We start from the raw sequence: 24,756 nt of genomic DNA, 5'->3' as shown, positions 1-24,756 counted from the left end.
ATTTCACCCACCGACAAAGTCACTAAAGACATCCAGCGCCATCTATTTGTGGCATAGATAACGAATTCTTAGTACAATGTCGTATTAGGGTCGTCATCGCATAGAGATGATAAGAGTTTGAATGCGAAGAGGCATAACAAACTATCGAATAATACTTGTCGATATAATAATTAAGCTACAGAGCACAATCCCGCATGTGTTTACATATGCTACACATGCATTAACGTTGCACGACTGTAGTTTAAAGGGTGCCGAGCCGAGAACGCCTTCTGTGATTTAGGAACTTAATATAAAAGTAATGTTGATAGTTAATCGGACGGTCAATTTCACAAAGGCAGGTGGATTGACTGTGAATTTATGATAATACATACTAACCTAATAATTTTGTTTACCCTAAATAGCTGATAGCTGCAACTAACATAACCGTGTCAATTCCACTGTGCCGTTCATTAGCAACTTCATTACAACAACAAACGAAAGGATTCGCCGCCGCTATGTCAGAAGCGCTAGACAAATTGGATCAGCAGCAGGCACAAAATAAAGTTGAAAGTGCCGCCGTAGCTGAACAATTGAAGGATACAAAACGTCAGAAACGTGAATTAAAACGGAGGAAATGGGTTGACTGGAAGACACAGGATGAAATGGCCGGAGACACAAAGCGGCCAGCCTTCGATCCGGCCGATCGTGTTAAGCGAAAAAAATGCGCAATACTATTGAGTTACTGTGGTGCCAAATATTTTGGCATGCAACGTAATCCCGGTATGCAAACGATTGAGGAGGAACTCTTCAAAGCAATGCTAAAACACAAGTGGATAACAGAGGAAAGTTTTGAAGCGGCACAAGCAGCTTGCTTTCAACGAGCTGCACGCACTGATAAAGGTGTGTCTGCAGCACGACAAGTATGTTCGATAAAATTGCGTAAGTGATGAGCTATAATTTATTGAAATAGACAATATTATATATTTATTGATGGCATGCTTTTAATTTATTCAGCTGATTCAGTCGATATCAAATCTATAAACGAAGATTTGCCAGAAGAAATACGTGTTTTTGGAGTCGAGCGTGTTACAAAAGGATTTAATGCGAAAGATCAGTGCAATGCTCGAACGTACACATACACATTGCCATCCATTGCGTTTGCAGATAGCACAGAGAAACATGATTTCGAAAGCTATCGCACTGAAGCTGCGCACTTGCAAAAGATAAGGGATGTACTGCAGTTATATGAGGGCACAAAAAACTTTCACAATTTTACGAGCAGAAAGTGAGTATTTATACTGTTTTTATTATTTATTTATTTTTTTTACAAAGATGTGTTTCTCATTTAGAAACTTTTTGGATCCTTCAGCGAAGCGATTTATCATGTCGTTTAGTTGTTCTGATCCATTTATTACGCCGCAAGGCTTAGAATTTCTCACGTTAAAAGTTAAGGGTCAAAGCTTTATGCTTCATCAAATTCGGAAAATGGTCGGTTTAGCGATAGCAATTGCACGTGGCAACACTACTACAGCTACACTGGAGCGTGCACTGGTCGAAGAGCGTTTAGACTTGCCAATGGCGCCTGGCTTGGGTTTAGTGTTAGATACCGTCCACTATGAACGATATAATGAACGGTACGGTAGTGATGGTATACATGAACCGTTAACGTGGGCTAAGCAAGAGGATGAAATAAAAGATTTCATTGAACGCTATATCTACACTAATATTTACGAAACAGAGTATAAAGAGCGTTCCATGTTGGAATGGTTGGAGACTTTACCGTTGCATTCATACGATGCGCGACGTGATGATGTGCAAGCAACACCGAACAATGAAGGCAGTGCGAATAAGCGTAATGAGGACGACGATGAATAATTTATTCATATCATGATTTGTTTGATAAATAAAAAAGTAAATCTGGAAAAAATTTTTAAACAATCTACTTTAAATCCAAATGCATTTTATTTTATTTAAGCTAGTACATATTCATCAATACACCATGCAATAAGGTGCACATTACAAAATTGTTAAAAGCATGTTTCTTGCCAAATAAGCAAATGCCTAAATGCATTTAGAAGCGACCGCCCTTCTTCTTTTTATGACCACCTTTGCGATGTTGTTGACGTGGTCCCGGTGTTGGTTCTTGGTAAACTGGTGTGGCTGGCGAATTTTTTCCCAGATTTGCACGATTTGACATATCACTGAAAAATTTACATTTCATTAACAAAAAAAAAATATAAAAAATAATGTATTTTACTTACTATTGCTCAGCTGCACCACTAGCCATACCCTGTGAACCCTTAATAATGTCCTTTGCACGACGGTCGCGCTTCTTACGGAATCCAGTGCGTTCGTACTTGGGCAACCAGCGCTCTGGATCTGGTGCTACTTCCGCATTGTAATTCTTAGGCAGTTTTCCTTTACGTTTCCTATTACGATTCTTCTTTTTCTCTACAACCGGTGTACTTGGCGATGGTTCGATTTTGGCATTGGCGGATTTTTTAACTGCTTTTGTAGACATAACCCAATTAGCCGACTCTAATGCATCGATTTCGGAGGCAGTGGTCAGAGTTTCAAGTTTCGGTAAGCGTTTACTCAACTCTAAGGCACGTTTTGGATTGAATTGTGCATATGCAATTACAAGCTGGGCCAATACTTTCATATCATTCGCATTAAGCTTAAGTAATTCTTCGAGTGAACTAGCAGCAGTCTCAGAAGCACCCCCACGTAAATGAAACTCTGCGGCTTGTCGCCACATATCACTCAAATCCCCACTACTAACCTGTAAATAAATAATTATTAATTACGTACTTAAATCATCAGACACTATTTTTAAGTTTAAAACACACTTACATTGTTCATTTTATACCATTCAACAGCAGATTTAAGCAATTCGGATGCGGCGGGTTTATTGTCTGTACCCAAATAGAGTGTTACTAGTGCAGATATGATACCTGGCTTGTACATTTGCTCGCCCAGAGAAAGCAAAACATCAATTGCCTCCTTGCGACTACCTTGTGAAAGTAATAACTGAACCACAGCGAACTTGGACGCGAAAGCATTTTCTTTATGCGCTTTTGCATATTTATTAAGCAACTCTAAGGCCTCCTTTTGTCGTTTATCCTTAGTGAGTTGAGAACATTGTATAAGTAACGTTTGAAATTCTAAATCGGGATAGCTTTGCACCAACTTTTGACACAACTGTTGCACTTGATCACTTGAGTTAGTAAGGAATGCAAGCAGACAATTATTCAATGCAATAGCTTTCTTTTGACGGCTAGTCAATTTCGATTCGCATGCGTCAGACATGGCCGAACGTATTTTCTTTTTAGAATCAAATACATTCTGATCTTTATTAATGACTACCGAATTATTGCTGGCTACAGCTACCAAAACGGGGTCTTTCGGTTTATTGCGTAAACATTCAGCGTATATAATTGCCGCTTCTTTCAACTTGCCTTGCATTTGCAGGCAATATCCTAATTGCACACGTATTGGTTCCAGTTCTTCACGCATCTCTTCTTCAGTAACACCATCCTCCTCTAAGGTTTCACGACAAAGCTTCTCACTGGCTCGCAATTTTTTCTCAGCTTCAGCGTACTTTTGACGATTAGACGCAATACAAGCAGCATTGTAGTACTGCTCGTATGTCTCTTCGGGTAGCTCTGGTATTTCCTTGTTCTAAATTTTATATAAATTCTTAAAGTTAAATAGAAGATTAGAAATAAGAGTTTATATCTTACCTTATCTATAGCCAAGTTAGCAGCTACAGCACTTAGATTAGTACGACGTTCATTTTCGTATTCATCATTAGTGTTCTTGATGATTTCCTTATATGCATCAAAGCACTCCTCATAACGTTCCAGACGATAAAGTACTTGTGTGCGCAGCTCTTTTAGACTATCAGGCAATGGATTAATACCAGCATTGTCGATTGTTTTTAATGCTTGCTCGGGTTTGTTCAATCGATACTCACTGTAAGCTTTTTCCAATACTAAACTGGAGGACAATTTATTCTTTTCTATGAATTTATATGCCTCTTCGAATTTGGATAATTGAATAAGGCAAACGACTTTGCAATGCAAAGCTGTTTGATCGTCTGGTGCAACACCCAAAACTGCAATGAAAAAATTTTGGGTTAGTTTCAGGCAATGAGTGTAGTTGCACAAACCAACAACAAATTCTTACTTCTATTTACTGCCTTGACTGCTTTATCGTATTCGCCATTTTGCCCAAATTTATTTATATCCGCATATGCAGCTTTTATAATAGCTTCTTTTTGATTTGGATCTTTAGACATTTTTAACAATTCTTATATACTTTCAACTTATTTTCGATACATCAATAAGAAAACACACGAACGCAAAAATCTTTCCAACTTTTTAGTTATTTGACATTTATTTGACACCTCAGCAAATCCAACAGAGAACGTACATTCCAATTGGAATATGTCACAAGCCAAATACAGCATGACACGTTAATAATGAAAGTAAAACTTTCAAAATTTTACTGATTAAAATACAAATATTTAATTGAAAAATATTGAAACCCAAGATATAATTTAAAAAAGTTACAACAAAGTGAAATCAATTAAATTGTTATAAAAATTGTATGAAATTGAACTTTAATCTATTTCTACATTTTTGCGTGGTAACTCCACACATCTCTATGGTCTGGTATCATTGACGCATATTTTACATTCTGTTTTCTTTCAACGATCAAAAATGTACAATTGATACGCAGTTGGAGTGAAAATCGTTTTTGGAAAAAATTACCTCTATTAAATGCATATTAACGACTTCTTTAATTCATTAAGTGAAAAGCTGCTTTAAACTTCAGTGGAGTGGCTGTATTATCAGCAAAACCATATGTGAACTGCTCTAAAGGAGAGTGACAAGTGAAATAAGGAAATCTTGTGTGATTAATAAAAAAGTGATTGTCACTAGCGCTGGCGTTAGAGACAGTGGAATATACGTAATAAATGTGAAAATAAATAATAATAATATCCTATTCACATAGCAAAGTTATATAGTATATTTTTATTCAATAATAAAGAAAGTTTCAAAATGAGAACGGAAATGCCGAGCCAGAAACAGTGCATTCACCTTGTACTGCTAATGGCATTCGTATTAAGCACATTGGTGACAGGTAATAAACTTGGAGTTTCCCAGCATCCTATGTGGCCCATTTCTTTTTGTCATTAGAGACAACATTACATTACAATATGATCTCCCATTAAATGCACTAGGAATTTGTTTAACACAACAACAATTATTGCATATGAATCGATTTCCGCCCACTAAATATTACATTGCAATATTACATATAAAAACAAGTGTTATAATTACTTTTTTCTTCTATAAAAGCTGATTATGTTGAAATAAAAAGCACAGGATCGTCAGTAATTGGTGGCACTGTAAATTTCAGTGCTGTGCTTTACGATGATGGTCAAGTCGCGAGTACGGGAGATTACATGTTCAACTGGGAGGATAATACACCAGCTGCTAATAATGTGGTAAGCATAAACTCAACATATGCAAACAAACTTTCCCAACTTTATAGATGACGAGAAGAAGCAAAAAGTTATTATTATTGAATACTAACTATCTACAGAAAAAAATGTCGTCTCTCAACTGTTTTGGTATGACTAATGCTGCCAAGTACTGCTTTGTTTTGATTTTTTCTTCATTTATTATATTTTTATATACTAGAACAGGTATATACTTCTATATGTGTATTTGTTAATAATATTGAGAAAAGTGTAGAATTTTTATCTTCTCTTGGAAGGAGCATTTTTAATTCGAATTTTGCGGTTTTAGTACTTATGTATGTATTTGCTATTTTTATAATACAAAGAAATAATGACTACCATTTAATACAATTAGTTAAATAAGAAGAATTACGTATATAAATATTAAAAAAATTTACTTTTCTTCACTAATTTATAAAATTGGTTTATTACTTGTATATGTATGTATACCTATGAATTTATGCACCTAAAAGATTCATACCATCTTTAAGATTCCACTCTTCTGACGAACAATTTATAAGCCGATATTTGCTATAAAAAAAATTAAATGCATTTTGATATGGAATGACGTATTTAAGCAAACTTCAGTTTATTCAGCTGTCTTAACTTCTGTAATAACATTTCGAAATTCAATAACGCAATAAAATTATATGGAATATATGTATGTATGTTTGCATGGATATAATTTGCAAATAATTTCGAAATAAAAGATAAAAATACTATTTGCACATATGTTTCCAGAAGAAATAACGGCAAAAAATGGGGTTTCCATACAAATATACTTTTGTAATGCATTTTGCAATTCAATTGACATTCTAACTGACTTATTTATGGTTTTTATTAATTTAATTTATTTGCTTCTCAACCACATTGCCATTTTTTTCTATTTTTATGCAAATTCAATGACTATTAATTCAATAATAATGCATTGTATATATTTATAAAGTATGTACATATGTAATATTCTTTATCATGAATTCCGTGTAGGTTAATTTATAAAACCTTTTATAAGCATTACATGTGTGCATGCACACAATTCATTCATTCATACAGTGAACATTTTTTTAATTCATTATTTAAATATGTAGTTATTAATTTTTAAGCAGCTTGAATGGCCTTTGTAGACCTAGGGTAAACAGAAATTTTTGAATTGTTGACTCTATAATCAATTTTACTTTATTGCAAGCAAAAATAAAAGGTTATACATACATATTTTAAACACTTGCATACATATGGACATATTATATATGTATACATATGTATGTACATGTATATATGTATTTATCAAATACATATGTATGTACCATATATATACATATATATTTTTTTGGGGAACATACAATGTTATAAGCAAATAAGGATTTTTCATCTCTAAAAAGGGATATTTTCATATTTTTTCTATTAAAAACAATATAATTTTGTTTTTGAATTTCTCGTAATATGTTTCTTCTTCTTCAAATTTATAGAAAATCAATACCAAATATCCCTACAGCAATTGGTCCGTAACATATCCGATGAATACAAGCAAACCTGGTGATTATCGTGTCACATTAAAAGTCGATAAGAATTATATATTGTGGATAAATATAGCAACGAATCACATTGATTTCAAATTGGATGACTCCCTCGGCGGTGATATGCTGCTGCTGCAAAACGATACCAAACCAAGAAAAAATTTTATTTCTACCGCAAAGCCGGTCAATCACACAATACAGTTGCGGCCAAACGATGCCAAGTTAATCGCGGACAAAGCCTACGAAGTACACACTTATTGGTTCAGAAATTGTACATACATTGGTGTTATCAATGGACTTAGTTACGTAGCGCAGTATACTGAACCTGATCAATATTATAAAATTGAAGCTTTGGTAAGTGTATTATTGTAGATACGGCTTTGAATTGTATTTAAAGTTGTTTTTGTTTGTCCCACTTTTATTTTAATAGGTCGTGGCAAGTTTCGAGAAACCACCTGAACCTATAACTACAACAACGACAACAACAACAACAACACCAATGCCTACAACCACGCCTGCAACAACCACCACCACCCATAAACCGAACAATGATACAACAACAAAAACTCCAACAGTAAATCCCACTACTCTGGCGCCAAGACAAAGGCGACGTCGTGGTGCAGCTGCACCGATACCATCAACGTCACTACCTGCGCAGCAAACATTGACTGTCAACACTACTGTGACTGATCAGACACACGATGCCGTTACTTTGAACACTACAACAAAAGCAGCATCCAAAAAAGTCGATTTACCCATACTTATGTCGCCACTGCTGATGGATGGCGAACCACCCTACAATTGTGTCACTGGGCAATTAATTGGACATGGTCCCAAAAATCTAACCGGCCTGTTTAAACATTACGTGGAATCAAAAGGTGTGCTTTTACAATATTATTATCTTATTTTTTTAACAACCTAATAAATACTTTTATTTTAATTCAATAGCTCCCGTTTCGGACTTCAAGGCTAACGGACAAAATTGGTTACAACGCGGTGATATGATGCGCCTACAAGTGAATTGCAAAGGCTCACCTTCACTGGAGATGTGTATTCAGGTCTTCAACGGTAAGTAAAAGTGTCATGGAATGTGGCTTTAGCATTGAAATAAAACTGATATTTCCTTTTTTATTTGGTATAGCTCCATATAATGCCACCGGCAACGAGACTTGCCGTTACTATTTCCCACTCGAGAAATGCGAATACAATTACACGCGCTTTTTCTACGAGAGCAAAACAGTTTTGTTTTTCATACGCAATGATGTGTCTGAGAAGCTGAATCAGGTCACAATTAATATATACGAAGGTACATGATAACCGCTTGCTTATAATCTAGCTGATAATATTAATATAAAAATATATAAATGTTTATGTAAATATGAAATCTTTCTTTATATTTTTTTTAGCAAAAGTGCAATCGCAATTGTCTGTTGTGGTGGTGCCGGTGTCATTCACTTTAATCGCTGTAATTCTAATCGTTTTCGGTGTCTCTTATTATTTGCAATCGCGAAATCGGTGAGTACACATTCAATTTGTTTTTATTGCGAAATTAATGGAAAGGACGATTAATGTTAAGGTTCAGTTTCGCACTAGTGTATAAATTATTTATTTAATCAAATACATGCACATTTCCTATATTTCAACACATTTGGTAGCCAACTGCAATATTTTTCCATTTAATCATTATTAATTTCTATACATTTTTATCGACAGTTTCACAGTGGAAGTGGCCGATTTCAATTTTGGCGAGACACAATCTGTTGATATGGAGTATAAAACATTTCAGCAACGTCTTATCGAAAGCATACGTGAAGTGTGGCCTAGGCAACGACGCTACTCCGAATTCAATTCGGACATGGAGCCGGAGTTTGACCACAGTGGTCGCATTGGTGGCGCCTTTGATAACAGTGAGCAAAGGCCCAACGTTGCTGCCGAGGAAAATGAAAATAATGCAACAACTAGCGCTGGAAGTGGCAATACTACTATAGATAGCAATCTCAGATATAATGCATTGACTTAAGTTTCGAAGATCGTAGAAATTAGATTTTAGAATTTATACAAATTTTGAAAAGCGTTTTTGTTTTTTATTTTTACGTTTTGAATATGCACAGAAAGTCAGTTCAAAGTCGTTTGAATCTTCATTTCTAATTTGTGATTACGTATTTATAACGAGCTGTAAATACACAATGGTATTTGTGTATTTCAAAGTATTTTTTTTGTTTTTGAATTGGTTTAGTTACAACATGTATTGCTTTTTATTTATTTTTTTCTTTTTTGTTTTGTGCTTAGGGTATATTTTTTGTATTCACCCGTATATTTAATTTTGTATATATGAATTCATGTACTGTTTATTGAACGCATGCAACTAACTATATCAAAATTGTGCATGCATTTTGTTATTATATTACGAAACTACAAGCATATAACGCTACACACTCATCAAAAAGTATACATAATAAAAATTGTTAAGAAAATTAGAAAGGAGAAAAATTTCAATTCCCATATTTGCCAAATCGTATTAAGTCCAATATGTGTAAAATTTGTAATGAGAAAATTTAATACCAAAATAGTCGTGCAAAAAATTTGGCAATTATTACTTTTTTATGGGGATTCCTCTTGGTGTAAGACTGTAACATTCTTAGCAGGCAAGCGATATAGGTGTTATACATAAATAGGTAATTAGAAGCATATGCAGAAATGAAATATGACGATGTCTACAACTAAAACTGCAACTCGTTGAAAGCATACAAATACATATGTACATATATGAAGCTTACAACCTTTGTTCTTTAACTGATGTGCAATGATGGCTTAAAGAAAAGGTTACTCGCTGAAAATATGTCAGTATACTTTACAATATTTCTACTCCGCATATTTTTTACTGAATTTATTAAACACATTCGCTATTGTGGTATATTTGATTGTGATAATTGATGAAAAAAATTTATTGAAATATACTTTATAAAATATTTTATGCAGTGCTCGACACACAAATACATTACGAAGAAATACAAATTTACATTGTATACTGAAACACGACTATTAACTATAGAAAATATTTCAAAAATTCTAAATATTTTTGCAACTTTGGGCTATCCACTTTTTTGCTACAATAAACGATTATGATTTCATGTTATGTATGAGGAAAAGGCATATTATACATATGTATATGTATCTATTGCAATATGTTAAAATAGTTTGAGCCGACTTAATGTGCGCAATTTGAGTTTTTAAGCCAACTAATCGCATCACAACATGGTATTTTAACCTTAACTATAACTTAAAACCGGAAGCTTTATATTGCATTAAAACATTATTAAAAGATAAAGCATATGTATTTCCAGATTCCCACTAGAAAACGAGTAACTATTTAGTTTAAGTCGAATTAAGCTACTTTAACATGTCTGCACCTATATATAAATCATAAATACGAATTGTTGAATATAAGTAAAACGATAGTATTAAATTATTTAAAAGTTTCTGAAATTACGTCTTAATACAAAAGAAAGGAGAACCCAAGAACTCTCGAAATCATTTCTACTATTCGTGCAATTATAGAAATTAAAACATACATACATATGTACATCTTTAGTACTTCTATGAAATTCATGAGCTCAGCACGCATATATACATAGTATGTATGTATATGCACACATATGTATACATACGCATACACAAATGGTTACAATTGTAAATAAAATATCCATTATACAAGCATTCAATAAATGCTTTTTAAATATTAAAATAAAAATAAAAAATATTTTCCTACTTCAGTTCGATTTATGGGTAAGCATTTAATAAATAAATAAAAAACAATGAAAGAACTTCAATTTCAGCTGCACCGAAACTATTATATATACCCTTCACGAATACTAAATATTACTTACAAGAACTTGATTTTGATCGATCTGTTGACATACAAGCTGTATGCTTTTGAGTACACAGTTGCCTTAAGAAACAAAACATGCGAAATTTCATGAAGATATCTCGTCAAATTGCAAATAAGCAACAATACGATATTGGCGGTTCCGACAAATAAGCAACAATCTTGAGGAGAAAAGGATGTGTGCAAAATTTCGATATCTCAAAAACTGACGGACTAGTTCTCATATATACGGACAGGCTAAATCGACTCAGTTGGTCATGTCGATCATAATACATATATTACAGGATCTTCGACTTTTCTTTCTGGGTATTACAAATTTCTCGACAAATTTAATATACTCTGTCTTGGCTATAACAAGAAAAAACTTTGACTTAAGCCGCATTGAAGCTATAATACACTTCACAGGTGCATTTCATATAGCATATAGGGGTATAAAAAGATATTTATGTATTGACCGGTAAGTTTTTATGATCATTTAATAGCATTTCATAACTTATAGTAACGATTTTAAGATTAGATCTACGCTTGCTGCCACCAGCGATGGTCTAAGATGGAACTTACCGCATTTATTTGGAATCAAATATAGTACAAGCTTATCCATTCGGCTTCGTGTAATAAGTAAGTGTAAGTAATCAGAGAAACAATTTGACCAAACCAGGAAATATATAACAGCGTTTTTGCCAACATTCAAATTTAAAGCATCCTCTTTCTCCCTCTCTCTTTCCAGAGACCTAGCATCTGCGGCTGCGCCCAGCCAAGACAACGTATGGAATTTCAATTTGACTTTTATATACATATTTGATTTTATTATATGATAGCTATCAAATGAAACAGCTCTTCGTTTGTTATAGTATGTGTGTATATAATTGCTGTACTTTATTCACTTGTATTTATTATTACATATATGTATGTATGTATATTTGTAGTTTCCATTTGATCTGCATTGGATGAAAGAATATTTTCTGTATATATGTATGTAAGTATGTATGCATCGTATGTCATACATCTCCGAACAGTTTACACCTGTGCATTAGTATAAGTATTCGCTAGATAAAGACGTACAATACTTGTGTGATAAAATTCATTGGGTAAATCAAACACGTTTCGCCCTTCTTTTGCGTTAGGCTGTGATATAAATGTTCACATTTTTTATATAGTATGTATATATGGTATGTACGTGACTTTAAATGAGTAGCTTTTCGGTATGTAACAATTAAAAATGTTTTTGTTTTTTTTTTGCTAAAATGTTTTTCTAAATATATACACATACAAACACAAATAACAACATGAATTTGTATGTGCTGATGTATGCAAGTATACGAAGTTATGGCTAGATATATGTGTACGTACATATGTTTGCTTTTAACTACAAATTTACCGAATTTTATCATAATTTTATTTGTTGTTACTTCGAAAAAGTGGAGATCTGTGTGGAGTTGGTTGTTGGAACTAGCTTTTTACAGTAGCTTTTGCTTGGAAAACACATTCGGTTTGTTTTTAAACAATACTACAAATTTTAATATTCATTTGAGTTTCTTTGTGGATTGTTAAAAAAATTGGAGGGATTTGTAAACACTATTTCAGTTAGAATTTAGTAACGATTGTATACAAATATAAATGTTTGTATGTATGTTATGCCTTTTTGCGGAGTTTTTACCGAAAATACAAAAACTTATACATACAAATTATGTAGTTATTCGCGATTATGAATACATAAGCATAAAAATATATATTCCAATACATTTATGATTATTAAAATTATTTACAAACATTGAATTGAATAAATTCTAAAATGAGCGATTTTAGAAAATGTTTAAAAGGACAATTAAAAGAAAAATAGTATTTTATTTGAAATAAATCATTAAATTTTAACCGCAAAAAATTTTATCTTGTTTTATTAGAAAAAAGTTAAAGAAATTAGCAAAGTTAGCAAAAATTATATTTTATTTAAAATAAATCATTAAATTTTAAACGCAGAAAAATTGTATCTTCTTTATAGGAAAAAATTTAGATAAATTAGCAAAGTACTTTAGTTTTAGAGTTGTTACTGTTATATATATTTATTAATAAAAAAATTTTCGATTCTAACGCGTCAAGTTTGAAAATAAAAATAATAGTATTATAATATACATTCTATCAAAAGTATCAATTCATAATTGTTTTAGTTAAACATAATCATTTAAATACATAATAATGTAGAATTAAACCAATTAACCTTTAAGTGTCATATTAATTCAAGTTGATTTTACTTTCTTAATTCATTTCAACATTTTGTTTCTTAATAGTTACAACTTTTTTAAAATCTTATTTTCTTACTCATCTTTTTTCTTACATTTTCCATTTATTAGTTTAAAAAATCACTAGCAGTGTTAATTGTTGTTGTTGCTGATATCATATACATATGTATGTATGTATATACATATGTATGTGTATACATTTATTAGAGCAGTTGTAATATCATATTATACCGTTGCTGCTTTGTGTTGTTGCACGAAAGATTAATTTCAAATAAATTATGATTATTTTCAAAGAAAACTATTTTTTGAAGAAAAAACATCGCTACACAGTATTTGACTTTAATTTCATATTGAGTGTATGAATTTCTTTCTCCGGATTTTGAAAACACTTTAGACAATCAAAAGAGAAATTCTTAGAAACTGTTCCAAGAGTGGTCAAACTCTTTTTGGAATGAAACGTCGATAAATCTCTTTTATACGCTTTTATCTAATCACTAATCTGCTGAATAACTTAGTCAAAATTAATACCAAAAATATGGTGTTTACACTTTTACCAAACTTCTCATTCAATTTTCGAAAAATTTGCAAGAAATTTTAATCAGAATAAATAAAATAAAATTAATATTATTAAATATAAATATGTATAGAATCTAAATTGAACCAACTCTTCACACAACTGCCTTATGTAGGCAATTTGGTATAATAGTATATACTTTTGTATGTACATATTTATTATCAGAACTTATGTATGCTCTTTAAATATTTAAGCACATTCATGTATGTATATGTAGATACGAATATGTTACACAACATATTTTTGTATGTATGTATGTACTTTTTAGAAATTTTATTTATTTTGTCTGTGTTTTAACAAACAGTACATAATTGTAAATATTTTTGATATTTAAGTACCGGTTGACACACCCTAACGCTAAATTTGCACCACAACAAACCTTTAAGTAGAAAATTTTAATTATGCAAAGCACACTTTTCGGCGCACAAACCAATTGGTATGTGGCTGGTTGTTAAAAATTTAGCGTTGTTATTTTCTTTATCACTACCGGCGCATACACAATTTTGTTGATCTTGTGCTGAATGTATTTAAATTATTTTTAATTTTTGCTGCTTAATTCTTAATTTTAATCAGTTAATTGTTTAATATTAGCAATTAAAACATTACTTGGACTTAAAATTAGTTTTCGTTTTTCGTTTTTCTTTTTCATTATATTAGTGTTATATTTTTAGTTCAGTTGAAATTATTTGAGTTTTAATTCGATTTTGTTTTTGTTTTATTTTAAGTTTTTGTATACCTACATAATACTAGTTTTAATTATAATTAGAGTTATAATTAAGTTACCACCGCACGTTCCTGCCTACGATTTGTTCAATTTTGTTTGGTTTTGTTATTTTTTTAGTTTGCTGTTGTTGTTTTTGGTTATCTGTTCGCATTGTGTTGTTATTTTCTTTTGTCTTTTGCTAATTTCAATTACATAATTAATGAATTTTTTGACTTATTTGCTTTTAGATCACTGTTGTTGTGGCTGTTCTTGTTGTCTTTTTTGTTTTTGTTGATGATGTTCTCACTAAATGTTCATTTAGAGTTTTGCCTATGCGTTTGAGTTCGAATGGAGAATAACGAATTTTCGCAAAAAAGTTTTATAAGAAAATCTTTAATCGTACAAATAGAATATAATATGTGTGTTTATCTTATTCACCATCAATTATTGAATATTTTTTTTTTAATATGGAAAACATATTTAAAGTGGGAGTAGCAGCTTGCTGGCGTACAAGTTAATAGACAGTAATAAACTTTATTGGCAGACATTAAGTGTTGGTTTCAAAACAATTTTACATTTTCATAGATATGTATGTATATATGTATGTTTTTAAGTATGTGTGTATGTATATGTGTACAAGTATTAATAGTATATTATTGCTTTAGTAAATATAAATAATGCTTTCGAAAAATTTTTAAATTAAAATGAAATATTTTAAGCGATAACAAACATATACATATGTATATGTATATAATGTATGTATGTGTAAAATATATAATAAAAATATCTTATACATATGTACCTGCAAATAAAAAATGGTAAACCATATTATCATGAATGTGCTTTTTTCAATGCTAAGCATGCATTTTTATAAATCTATAAAAGTAAATATTACTAATAATAATTTCCTTAACTTTTAAATAAAACTAAAAATATATTCGAAATAAAAATCACACAGTTTTTTATTTTTTATTCAACTTTCTTTATATTACAGGCAAACAAAATATTTTAAATAAAAAAACAATATATTTAAATAGTAATGTAATTAGGGTCATAGGCCAGTGAATAGGAATATAACGGTTATATATTTGAAATTTGCAATGTTAATATTCGTTGTTGCTGTGGTACAAAATAACTTTAAAGAATGCAATTATGAGAAAGTATAAATAAATACTCTTTCTATTGTATAAATCAAATAATCAAAACAAAACACATTTTATAACATGGCCCAGTGACTGTTGTAGATATTATAATGTTTATTTAGTATTAACGGTTCTTATTCCCGAAAATTGCAATATTTAATATACTAACGTCAATTTGTGGACAACTTTTATCATTGGAGCATGTTTAGAAACGTAAAAAATTTGTTGTTGTTGTAGCAAAGCTGAATTTTGTGAAAATACTGCTTATAAATAATTATTTAACAGTACAAAATTTTTAGTGCCGATTGCCCAAATCTTCAGTGACCGCACTACATATTTTGGACCTAATTTCTCCTCGAATTTGAATAAATGAATATTAACACTGCAAATCTAACTTAAATATTACAAAAAATAAACATTCGTAACAAGTCTTTAGTCAGTGCGTTAGGACATTTCATTTGTAAAGATGAAGATACTTAAAAAATATATATAGAATAATTAATCAGGTAAATTGTACAAATTATACAAATAAATTAGCAGTAAGTGTAGTCTAAATATTTTGCGTTTTTTTTTTTTGCTGATATGTTTTCTTTGCATTTAACGTTATAACAGTAATAAATATTTGTAAATTGTCTGTCGAACAAATATAAGCCTTTCTGAAGCGTTGCAAGATATATGTAAAAGGTAAAAAAAGTTTTATTCTTCAAATTTACGGTTTTTAACATGTTCATTGCTTCAAATATTTTCTCGCTTCATAAAAGTTTATTTTTAACATAAATTTGTGTAAACAGACAAATTTTTAGATAATATATGTATATGTATCAATAGTAGCGGCCATGTGTAGGCAAAAACAATTCAACAGGTATTTGCTTAATAATTACAGAAAAAACTGTACAAATTCGAGTTATGAAACAAAATAATATGAACAGCATAATAAACAATATTAATTAAATATATATTTATGTACTTGAGTATATGTGTTTCGTGTAATACAATTGGTGTGTGTGCATTTCAATTTTAATTTTCAACGCTATTTTATACTGCCAATAGAATTTTACATACGCTGCTTGCTTTTATTTCTCTTTTGCATTTCAACTGCTTAAATTATTAATTTCTGAACGTATACATGCACATACGTATATGCAGATTGTTGACAAAGCAATGTGTTTTGCCTTTGAATACATAGACAAGTTTAATATTTTTAATCGTTTTCATGGTTATTGCTCTAGAGCTTTTCCATTTACAGCTTGAGAGGATAAAACTGCTAAATCGGGTTATAAGGTTCGATATAATTTCCACAGATATGAAAACACTTTTGAGCAAATATTGTGCAACAAATAACACAATTATTAAATACGAGTATCAATTCGAGACTTATACGAGGTTGTTTGAAGACTTTGAGAAAAAAATAAACATTTCGAGTTTTTGTAAAAATGCGGCGAAATATACGCAACTACCTACAAATTGACGGTTTTAATAAAGCGTTAATAAAATATATCAGTATGCAAATGTGTGTACAAAAAAACGTTAAGGTACATTTTGAACACGGATTGATTGGCAGACCAACACCTAAGCAGTCGCCAAGGGACTCAAAACTGTCATGACCAGCAGGAGTATGGATTGTAGTACAGAAAAAACATGTTTGCTTTTTTCGAATAAGAAATACTTTAAAATTAAATCCATAACTATATAAGCTAGTAATGAGTCCTTTTGGCATACACCAAGTGTTAAATTATGTGTACATGAAATCAATTGATGTATGTATGTATAGTATATCTAGTTTTAGTTGGAAGGCGCATGTATGCACACACTTTGCTCTATTATATCTATGAATGAACGAAGCTGCATGATATTGCTTTTATTTTAACGCAAAGTCTTGTCGTGTGTGTTTTTTCTTTTATATATGTTTGTAAAACCAAAAACAACAAGTTTCCTTGTTTGTCATAATTTCTATAGCTGCCTGATAATACTTCGGTATGCATTTATGTATGATGGTAGGTATGTATATATGAGTGTTGGTGTTTTTGTGTTAAAGTGTATGTATGTATGCATGTATTCGCATTGCTTGTAACTTTATGGTTCGGTTCACGTATTTATCTGTGGAGTCGATTTCAAATTGGTAGGTTCATGAGCGTGATTTTATATTAATTTTCAGGATCATTATGCTTATATGCATTTTAAATGTTTGATTTTGTTTTTAATAATGCGTTTTAGTTCGTCTTTTTAATGTGGTTAGCTTGTTTTCTACAAATTTATTACGCTTATATTTAGTTTGAATTTCTTACATACATCGTACGATTCATATTAAGTTACATACATTTTTTTTTTATTTTTTACGGAGTTCACATCGATGTTGTTGTTGAAACAATAAATAAAAAAATTGTTGAGGAAATGTTTAGGCTTTTAGGTTAAGTGATTTTGTCAGCAAAGTTACATAGGGAAGGACATCTACATATATGGTATATGTAGATATATGTGTATGTGCTTATGTACATGAAAATAATGAAAATTGTGTGGATATATACGTGTATTTGTATAATGAACGTCGAATATATATGTAAATATGTGTAGATATATGTTTGTAGGTATATACGTATACAATACTAAATGGTTAAATACGATCACCATGAATACATGAATATTTGCTTTTTGTGATAGGTATGCTAAAATTGTTTTATAAAATGCTTTCACCCAAATACATGACAATTGTATGAAAGTAAAAGTGTATATGTGTGTATTTGAGTATGTTTATGTATTTTGGATTATGGGTTTTCACCTTTGCTGTCAATATGCTGGAGAAGTAGTGTATATTTCATTTTAGAACATATGTATTTTTAGATTACGCGGCCAAATAAGCAACATATTTACATATGATGCAACTTTGACTGGCTTCGTGTTGCTTTATTCAATGCTTTATTTCGCTTTGAGCTTGAGATTTGAAAAATCTACATGTTTTAGCTCGAAAGGTTCCCATAATTTCCGTTGATGAATGAGTAAAGTGTTGTGGTTTTTGTTTGTATGTATGTGTGTTGGTAATTATTTTGAATATTTGGTGTTGACTTCATTTCAAGTTGTTTTTCTACTTTTCACTTTGTTCACATTATAAATATAGTATTTTGGTTATCGGCAATGATGACAGACAGTTTTACACATTTATTTTTTAAGTTCTTTGATTTCTTTGTGTGTTATATAATTGTTTGGCTCTCGTTTTTTGCTTTTGTTCATCTCTTATTGTATGCTGTGTTGAATTAATAGTTTTTGTTGTTCTTGTAATAGTAGTAGTTAGTAGTATTATATCAGTAGAAATCGCATATTTACTTAAATATCTAAAGAACGACGTCAGGCAGGTCGTGCGGCCTGGCCTAGGCGCGCATTTGGTTATCATGTACAATTTTTCTCTCCTTATAATAGATCTCTTCCGACTCTTTATCGCAAAGCAATAGCACAACGGCACCGAATAGAAAGATAGCTGCACCCCATCCAACACCGTAGGCCCAACCAAATTCCCAAATTGGCCGATTCGCTGTAAAAGAAAGTAGTATTGTATACATATGTACAATATATAATAATAAAAATTATTATTTACCCAAATTGAGTTCTCCAGCAAAACATACTGGATATATTATAAGTGCGGACAAGACAGCCAGTACTAAAAATATAAAATTATTTTAAATAATATTACAATTAAATTTGCTATATTTTAATTATGTAGCACCCTGCAGAAAACGTCGAAGACCCTAAAAAATATGTATATACATATGTAAATGTCCCAGTCAGTTAGCTTTAGAGATATCGATCTGAAGTTTTGCACACATCCTTTTCTTATCAAGAAGATGCTCATTTGTATCGGCGATATTGGATTGTTTTTGATTGTTTCAACCAATCACTATTTGCAAAATTAACGAATTTTTTTAATGGATTCAAAACTTACATGATAAAAGCATCACCAGCACAGCAATTCTGTAAAATTTGTATTTCACATTATGGTTTTGCGTTCTCAAACCCAGTCCAGTGAGTATGGTGGCAATTACGTCTGTGATCAATGTTATTATGCAAAGAGCAGCTGTAGCCTTAATGTATGCTAAAAATTAAATAAAGATATTATTTAAAAATCATGTAATTACAAATACAATGAACAAAGAAGCAACTTACCGACGTCTCGACTAGCATAACAGCCAGGCGGATCATGTAAATTAAATGGCAGCGGTGATTCAACGTCTTCCTCAATACAATGCACGAAGAGACCCTGTCGCCAACCCGCAGCCATTAACCAATCCGTGGAAGCCAATGCCATAATCATGAGTATGACAACTATAACACCGCATATAAATGCAATAACCTAACATTGAAAAGGAAAATTGTTACTTTTTAAAAAAATATAATAATTTAACACAAACCTTAAGAGGTCTTGTGATTGTGATGGTTTCTATAGTTGTTGTTGGTGCCATTTTTGTTGGTGAAGGGCGTTGTGAACTGGACGTAGAAAAATGTTAAGCGAAATTATTTTTAAAATATACTATGTATTTTAATAAATGTAACGGTATTTTTAGAAGGAAAATATTCAAGATGTCTAACACTGGGTATATGAAAAATTAATACGTACCTTTGAATATAAATATTTTCGTATTTGTTAGTAGCAGGGAATTAGTGCGCTCTTCTAACAACAATAACAACGCAAGCGCAATAATACAACGGAAGTTCGCATGAGATACTTTGGCTTACCCACTTCTGGGAAATAAAACTTGTATTAGTTTATCTGATGATGATGCAAATAACTGCACCTTATTTTTATTAACGGCTCGTACACTCGAATGGTTTTGGTCAGAATGTATTGTGATTTATGTTTATTTTGGTTTTAAATGCATATAAATTGCTTTTAAGCGGCATAAAATCTATTAATTATATTGGAAGAAAAAATTTAAAAACATATACATTCTATTAGTATAGGTAAGGATGGAAATTGGAAATAAAATTTAAATTTGACGACACATATGGACATACATGTATGACATATCATGCTATAAATATAGTCTCAGCACACACAAATAAAATTGTATAGTTCTAACATAAAAACAAAGAAACTTATGCACCAAAAAGTAATTTTTAAAACCCTACCTATTATGTCTATGTACGTACATTATGGTACGGTAGAAAATTTCCCGGATACGTTTTTTTGTTTCCTTTAAATCAACACGCTCTAACCTACATACATATGTAAACGTCATTTTAAAAATATACTATACCTATCAATTTATAGGCATATGTTAACAATTACGGTCAAATTATTTCGCTGAATAACTACAGTTACTTTAAAAAGGAATTAATTGGCTTTTATGCAAAGGTAAATTGACATTGCATGATGTTTTGAAGGAATTTACATACTTTCCCACACATGAAGCCCTAAATATAACTGTTGAACGACCCAAAAAACTTACAAATTTAACTATATAAATTATTTAATATTTCAAAGTTTTCGACACCTTACTAAACGATCCACAGCTATTTCCAACATCATATTAATGTGCATATGAGTACATGGATAGATTCATAAATATTTTTGATTTATATAGAATGATTTTTACGAAATAACTTAATTTATCGAAATTAAACAAGAAGAAACCCCATGCATGCTTGTTTTTGGCAATAATAACAAGGAAAACTTAAGAAAAAGTAGCAATACAAATTTTTTGTAACGAAAGTGGGACAACATTTCCCCAAATTAAAAATGCAAACTCCTCGCAAATAAGAGCAAAACAATGAAAAAGTTAATGCAGATTCCGATGAGAACAACAAAATGTATATAAATAACGAAAGCATATACTCAGCACATATATATTGCCTTGTAATTTTAGGCATTTATGTATACATATTAATAGTTAGATGTTCACAGTAATATCAAGTAGCCAAAAGTGTTGTGGTATGGAAAATTGCGATTTATTCGAAAATTTCTTTGATTCTGAAAATACCTTTCTTTAAAGTAATCCATAGTAACCGATTCTGTATCAAATTCTGAGCAGTCGGCTAAAGAATCACTGTCGAAAGAACTGAATCCACTTATATTTATATTTGCAATTGCATTATTGCTGAAAACTAATTGTTGTTGTTGTTGTTTCAGCTGCGACTGTTGCTGAGCCAACTTGTCCCCACTTTCGGTTCTGCTATACATCCTCGCTTGCATGCACAAATCGGTATTCAATTAATATTTAGCTACTCAAAATAGTTTCATCAGTTCACTTGACACTAGATAAATTTCGCGATTTAAAATTATTTATATTTAACACCCACAGAAAGCGCCCAATTCTGTTTAAATTGGTTTTTCTTTTGAGGCTCGATTTCCACTTTGTCGTTGCCTACCTTGATACACATATTAGTTTACACACACATACACACCAAAATGGCGACAAATCTCTTCCAAGTCGTTGCTGCTAAATGTCGTTTCTGCACTTCACAAAAATTAATTTCTTCCTTACATTTTAAATGTATCCACACGTTGACCAACAATTTGTCAAGTGAAATGCAAATGTAAATAAAAATTAAATTATAAAAAATTTACGCTTTTTTACTCTCGCGATCGCACATAAACAATAGCCTTCGTTTTCTTCGAGAAAAATTTTCACTTTGCTTTTTTGACTGTTTCTTCTTCGAATTCGCCGCAAAAATCAAATGAAGGGCTGCATTTGCAGAAAGTGGTTGGAAAATAATTGCTGATGTAAGTACTTTGATTTAACGTTTAAAATTCAGCTACAAATTTAAATTAAATTTCACACAATAATAATTTCTTAGTTTTTTGGACTTGACTCTGAACTGAATATATAACATGATTTATTTACATTTGATGTGGCAATTTCATTTCGCCGCTGTTGGAAATTTATGTTCTCTACAGCTGTCAATTATTCCAATCGCAGACGTCAACAAATCAAACATTTCTGCCGTGTGCATATGTGTGTGGTTGTTTTTCATTTTGTTTGCATCAAAAACGTTTCTAAAACCAAAGTTTTAATGATATTAAAATCGAGATATTTATGAAAAATCGAAAAAAAATTTCATAAGGTTTGTTGACCAACCAAGACAAAAATGGAGACCACTTCTGAAACAGTTAGTCGATTGCGGTCAGGTGGAGTTGGTGAGGAGTACATGCAATGTCCTACTTGTGAATGCAAATTGCAGCATTGGGAAGTGAAGACACATTTCGAACAGGAAATGGAGCGTTTAAGACATTTGCAAATGAAAGCGGCTAGAGAAACAAGCGCCGAACTGTCACAGCAAGGCGCCAGCAATACATTAGCAAATAGTGAAGAACGACGTAAACCTTGGACAATATTTCAACGAGTTCAACGAAATCGTCACTCACGTATAAGGGTTTGTTTATTTATTGTAAGCTTATATTAAAATTTTAATAAAATTCCATCTTTAGCGAAGAACTGGTAAACGAGTAGCACCTGCAAACGATCATCAATGCCCTGTTTGTAATGTAAGTTTCCCACTAGAGGAAATTCAACAACATGCTGAGCAATGTTTACGTCGAAGTAATGGGACAACCAATGGTCGTGATGGAGGCAGTTCAAGCAACGAAGACGACGATGGAGAAGAGTACGAAGAATATGAATGGGCCGGGCAAAAGCGAATACGTGTTTCAAGCATGCTGCAAGGTGGTTATGCTGCAATTGGTATAGGTCAAACTGTTACAAATACTGGAAGTAGTGGTAGTCATAATTCCACTCATGGTGGTGACGAAGAAGAGGAAGAAGATTTAAACGTAGATGAAGATGATACACAAATTTATGGACCGGCTCAATATGCAGAGGCTGATGTTATACCACCAATAGCTGAGCAAAATGGTAATAGTGCCGATAGTGATGTAACTAGCTACATGCGACGGCTAATAACTTGTTCTGAAGGAACAGCTTTACACAATAGTGTGGAAGAACAGCGTCGCACAAGCGTAGATATTGTGGTAGCTACAAATACCGAGATACGCATTCCACAGGTTGTTGAATCCACAGGACATCAAAACCCCATCAAAAATAAATTGCCTGACAATGAACAACAAAACTACCCGCAGATAATTGAATCGTTGAAAATGAAATTACGACTTTTCGAAAATCAAGCGCAAAATAAATTCAAATGTCTAATTTGTTTAGATGATTATAAAAATCCAGCTATTTCGGTTGCATGCTGGCATGTACATTGTGAGGAGTGCTGGCTGCGTTCGTTGGGGGCACGAAAACTTTGCCCACAATGCAATTTAATTACGACGCCAAAGGATTTACGCCGAATTTATATGTAAATGAGGAAAAGTAACAACACTATAAACTTTTAAGGCATAAACATTTCGACCTTAATTTTTTTCCTGAATTATTTGGTTTAATTACTTGATACATATACCATTACAATTATTATTCCGCAAATTTTTATACTTTCTCTAGTATTGAGTGTAAGTAAGGAGAAGAAATACTGATGAAACATTGCAATTAATTTAAGTATAATAAGAACTAAAGCTGTGTCACAGTTACAATAAAAATACAAGACATTATTTAGCTATCAGAAGCTAAAATATTCAAACATATATGTTTATTGCCTTTATTATTCCTGTCGATGTAAGATCTTATATATGTATACATATATTTAATTTTTTTATAAGTTTATAAAAGAAAAACGGATATGTACATAGAAGAGCTCCAACTTAGCATTCGAAACTCCCCTCGTTATTTTGGAAGATAAATATCAATTCTTGTTGTAAGCCGGCATTTTGCGAATACAGTAAAAACAAAAATATGCATGCTTAAATGTATTGAAATATGTTTTTTCTGTTTTGCGTTCGTCGCTTTTGACTTTTTCTTCCGTTCGTAAATATTTACGCTATGGTGCAACTCGTACGCAGGTGCATATTTACTTCAGCAGACATTTCAAGGCGGTATAATATGTAAATATTTTTATTTTATTTCATTACTATTTTATAAGCAATTCATATTCGATAAGTTAATTTGTCATGATCATCATGACCATTAAAAATTTCAAAATATGTTAGCAAATATAACAATGTTTTCCCGTAGGTTGATAAGCTTCGATAAATGTCTTTCGTTACTGAAAATTGTATTTAAAAATGTGATACCATATAATTTCAAATTTCAATTGTTATTTGAACGATACTCAACGAAAATAATAATGCTAGTCGGTAAAATGCATTACAT

The 24,756-nt window shown here is 31.4% G+C and overlaps 5 protein-coding genes across 11 annotated transcripts; 3 read left to right on the top strand and 2 right to left on the bottom strand.

The window, feature by feature from the left end:
• Nucleotides 1-194: 194 nt before the first annotated feature.
• On the top strand, nucleotides 195-1,928 carry LOC120776037 (tRNA pseudouridine synthase A). Of its 3 annotated transcripts, none has more exons than XM_040106485.1 (4): nucleotides 195-334; nucleotides 402-918; nucleotides 994-1,264; nucleotides 1,329-1,928. In XM_040106485.1, exons 1-4 carry the CDS (start codon nucleotides 299-301, stop codon nucleotides 1,852-1,854), a joined length of 1,350 nt encoding a protein of 449 aa, XP_039962419.1. In that variant the 5' UTR covers nucleotides 195-298; the 3' UTR covers nucleotides 1,855-1,928. The 3 variants fall into 3 exon arrangements, with proteins under 3 accessions (XP_039962419.1, XP_039962426.1, XP_039962434.1); XM_040106492.1 differs by having other exon boundaries at nucleotides 197-295; XM_040106500.1 differs by having other exon boundaries at nucleotides 197-338.
• Nucleotides 1,923-4,369, bottom strand: LOC120776027 (signal recognition particle subunit SRP72). The gene is made up of 5 exons (XM_040106475.1): nucleotides 4,168-4,369; nucleotides 3,723-4,096; nucleotides 2,833-3,660; nucleotides 2,241-2,761; nucleotides 1,923-2,180 (listed from the first exon to the last, which is right to left on the bottom strand). Exons 1-5 carry the CDS (start codon nucleotides 4,277-4,279, stop codon nucleotides 2,051-2,053), a joined length of 1,965 nt encoding a protein of 654 aa, XP_039962409.1. The 5' UTR covers nucleotides 4,280-4,369; the 3' UTR covers nucleotides 1,923-2,050.
• Nucleotides 4,370-4,677: 308 nt separating this feature from the next.
• Nucleotides 4,678-10,780, top strand: LOC120776074. The gene is made up of 8 exons (XM_040106547.1): nucleotides 4,678-5,127; nucleotides 5,346-5,494; nucleotides 6,976-7,377; nucleotides 7,454-7,901; nucleotides 7,972-8,091; nucleotides 8,165-8,329; nucleotides 8,430-8,538; nucleotides 8,737-10,780. Exons 1-8 carry the CDS (start codon nucleotides 5,046-5,048, stop codon nucleotides 9,041-9,043), a joined length of 1,782 nt encoding a protein of 593 aa, XP_039962481.1. The 5' UTR covers nucleotides 4,678-5,045; the 3' UTR covers nucleotides 9,044-10,780.
• Nucleotides 10,781-16,781: 6,001 nt separating this feature from the next.
• On the bottom strand, nucleotides 16,782-22,171 carry LOC120767667 (transmembrane protein 47). Of its 5 annotated transcripts, none has more exons than XM_040093851.1 (7): nucleotides 21,532-22,171; nucleotides 19,963-20,038; nucleotides 19,718-19,904; nucleotides 19,497-19,646; nucleotides 19,152-19,214; nucleotides 18,884-19,088; nucleotides 16,782-18,803 (listed from the first exon to the last, which is right to left on the bottom strand). In XM_040093851.1, the coding sequence occupies exons 1-6, from the start codon at nucleotides 21,741-21,743 to the stop codon at nucleotides 18,928-18,930; spliced, it is 849 nt and encodes a 282-aa protein (XP_039949785.1). In that variant the 5' UTR covers nucleotides 21,744-22,171; the 3' UTR covers nucleotides 16,782-18,803; nucleotides 18,884-18,927. The 5 variants fall into 5 exon arrangements, with proteins under 5 accessions (XP_039949785.1, XP_039949794.1, XP_039949802.1 ...); XM_040093860.1 differs by adding an exon at nucleotides 20,169-20,457 and having other exon boundaries at nucleotides 16,782-19,088; nucleotides 21,956-22,165; XM_040093868.1 differs by adding an exon at nucleotides 20,169-20,457 and having other exon boundaries at nucleotides 16,782-19,088; nucleotides 22,036-22,165.
• Nucleotides 22,172-22,492: 321 nt separating this feature from the next.
• LOC120767656 (E3 ubiquitin-protein ligase RNF220) lies at nucleotides 22,493-24,131 on the top strand. Its single transcript, XM_040093832.1, has 2 exons — nucleotides 22,493-22,924; nucleotides 22,980-24,131. The coding sequence occupies exons 1-2, from the start codon at nucleotides 22,640-22,642 to the stop codon at nucleotides 23,850-23,852; spliced, it is 1,158 nt and encodes a 385-aa protein (XP_039949766.1). The 5' UTR covers nucleotides 22,493-22,639; the 3' UTR covers nucleotides 23,853-24,131.
• Nucleotides 24,132-24,756: the final 625 nt, after the last annotated feature.

This window comes from Bactrocera tryoni, chromosome 1 (assembly GCF_016617805.1).
Source record: "Bactrocera tryoni isolate S06 chromosome 1, CSIRO_BtryS06_freeze2, whole genome shotgun sequence".
Lineage (NCBI taxonomy): Eukaryota > Metazoa > Arthropoda > Insecta > Diptera > Tephritidae > Bactrocera > Bactrocera tryoni.
This window is presented reverse-complemented; position numbering and strand designations above follow the sequence as displayed.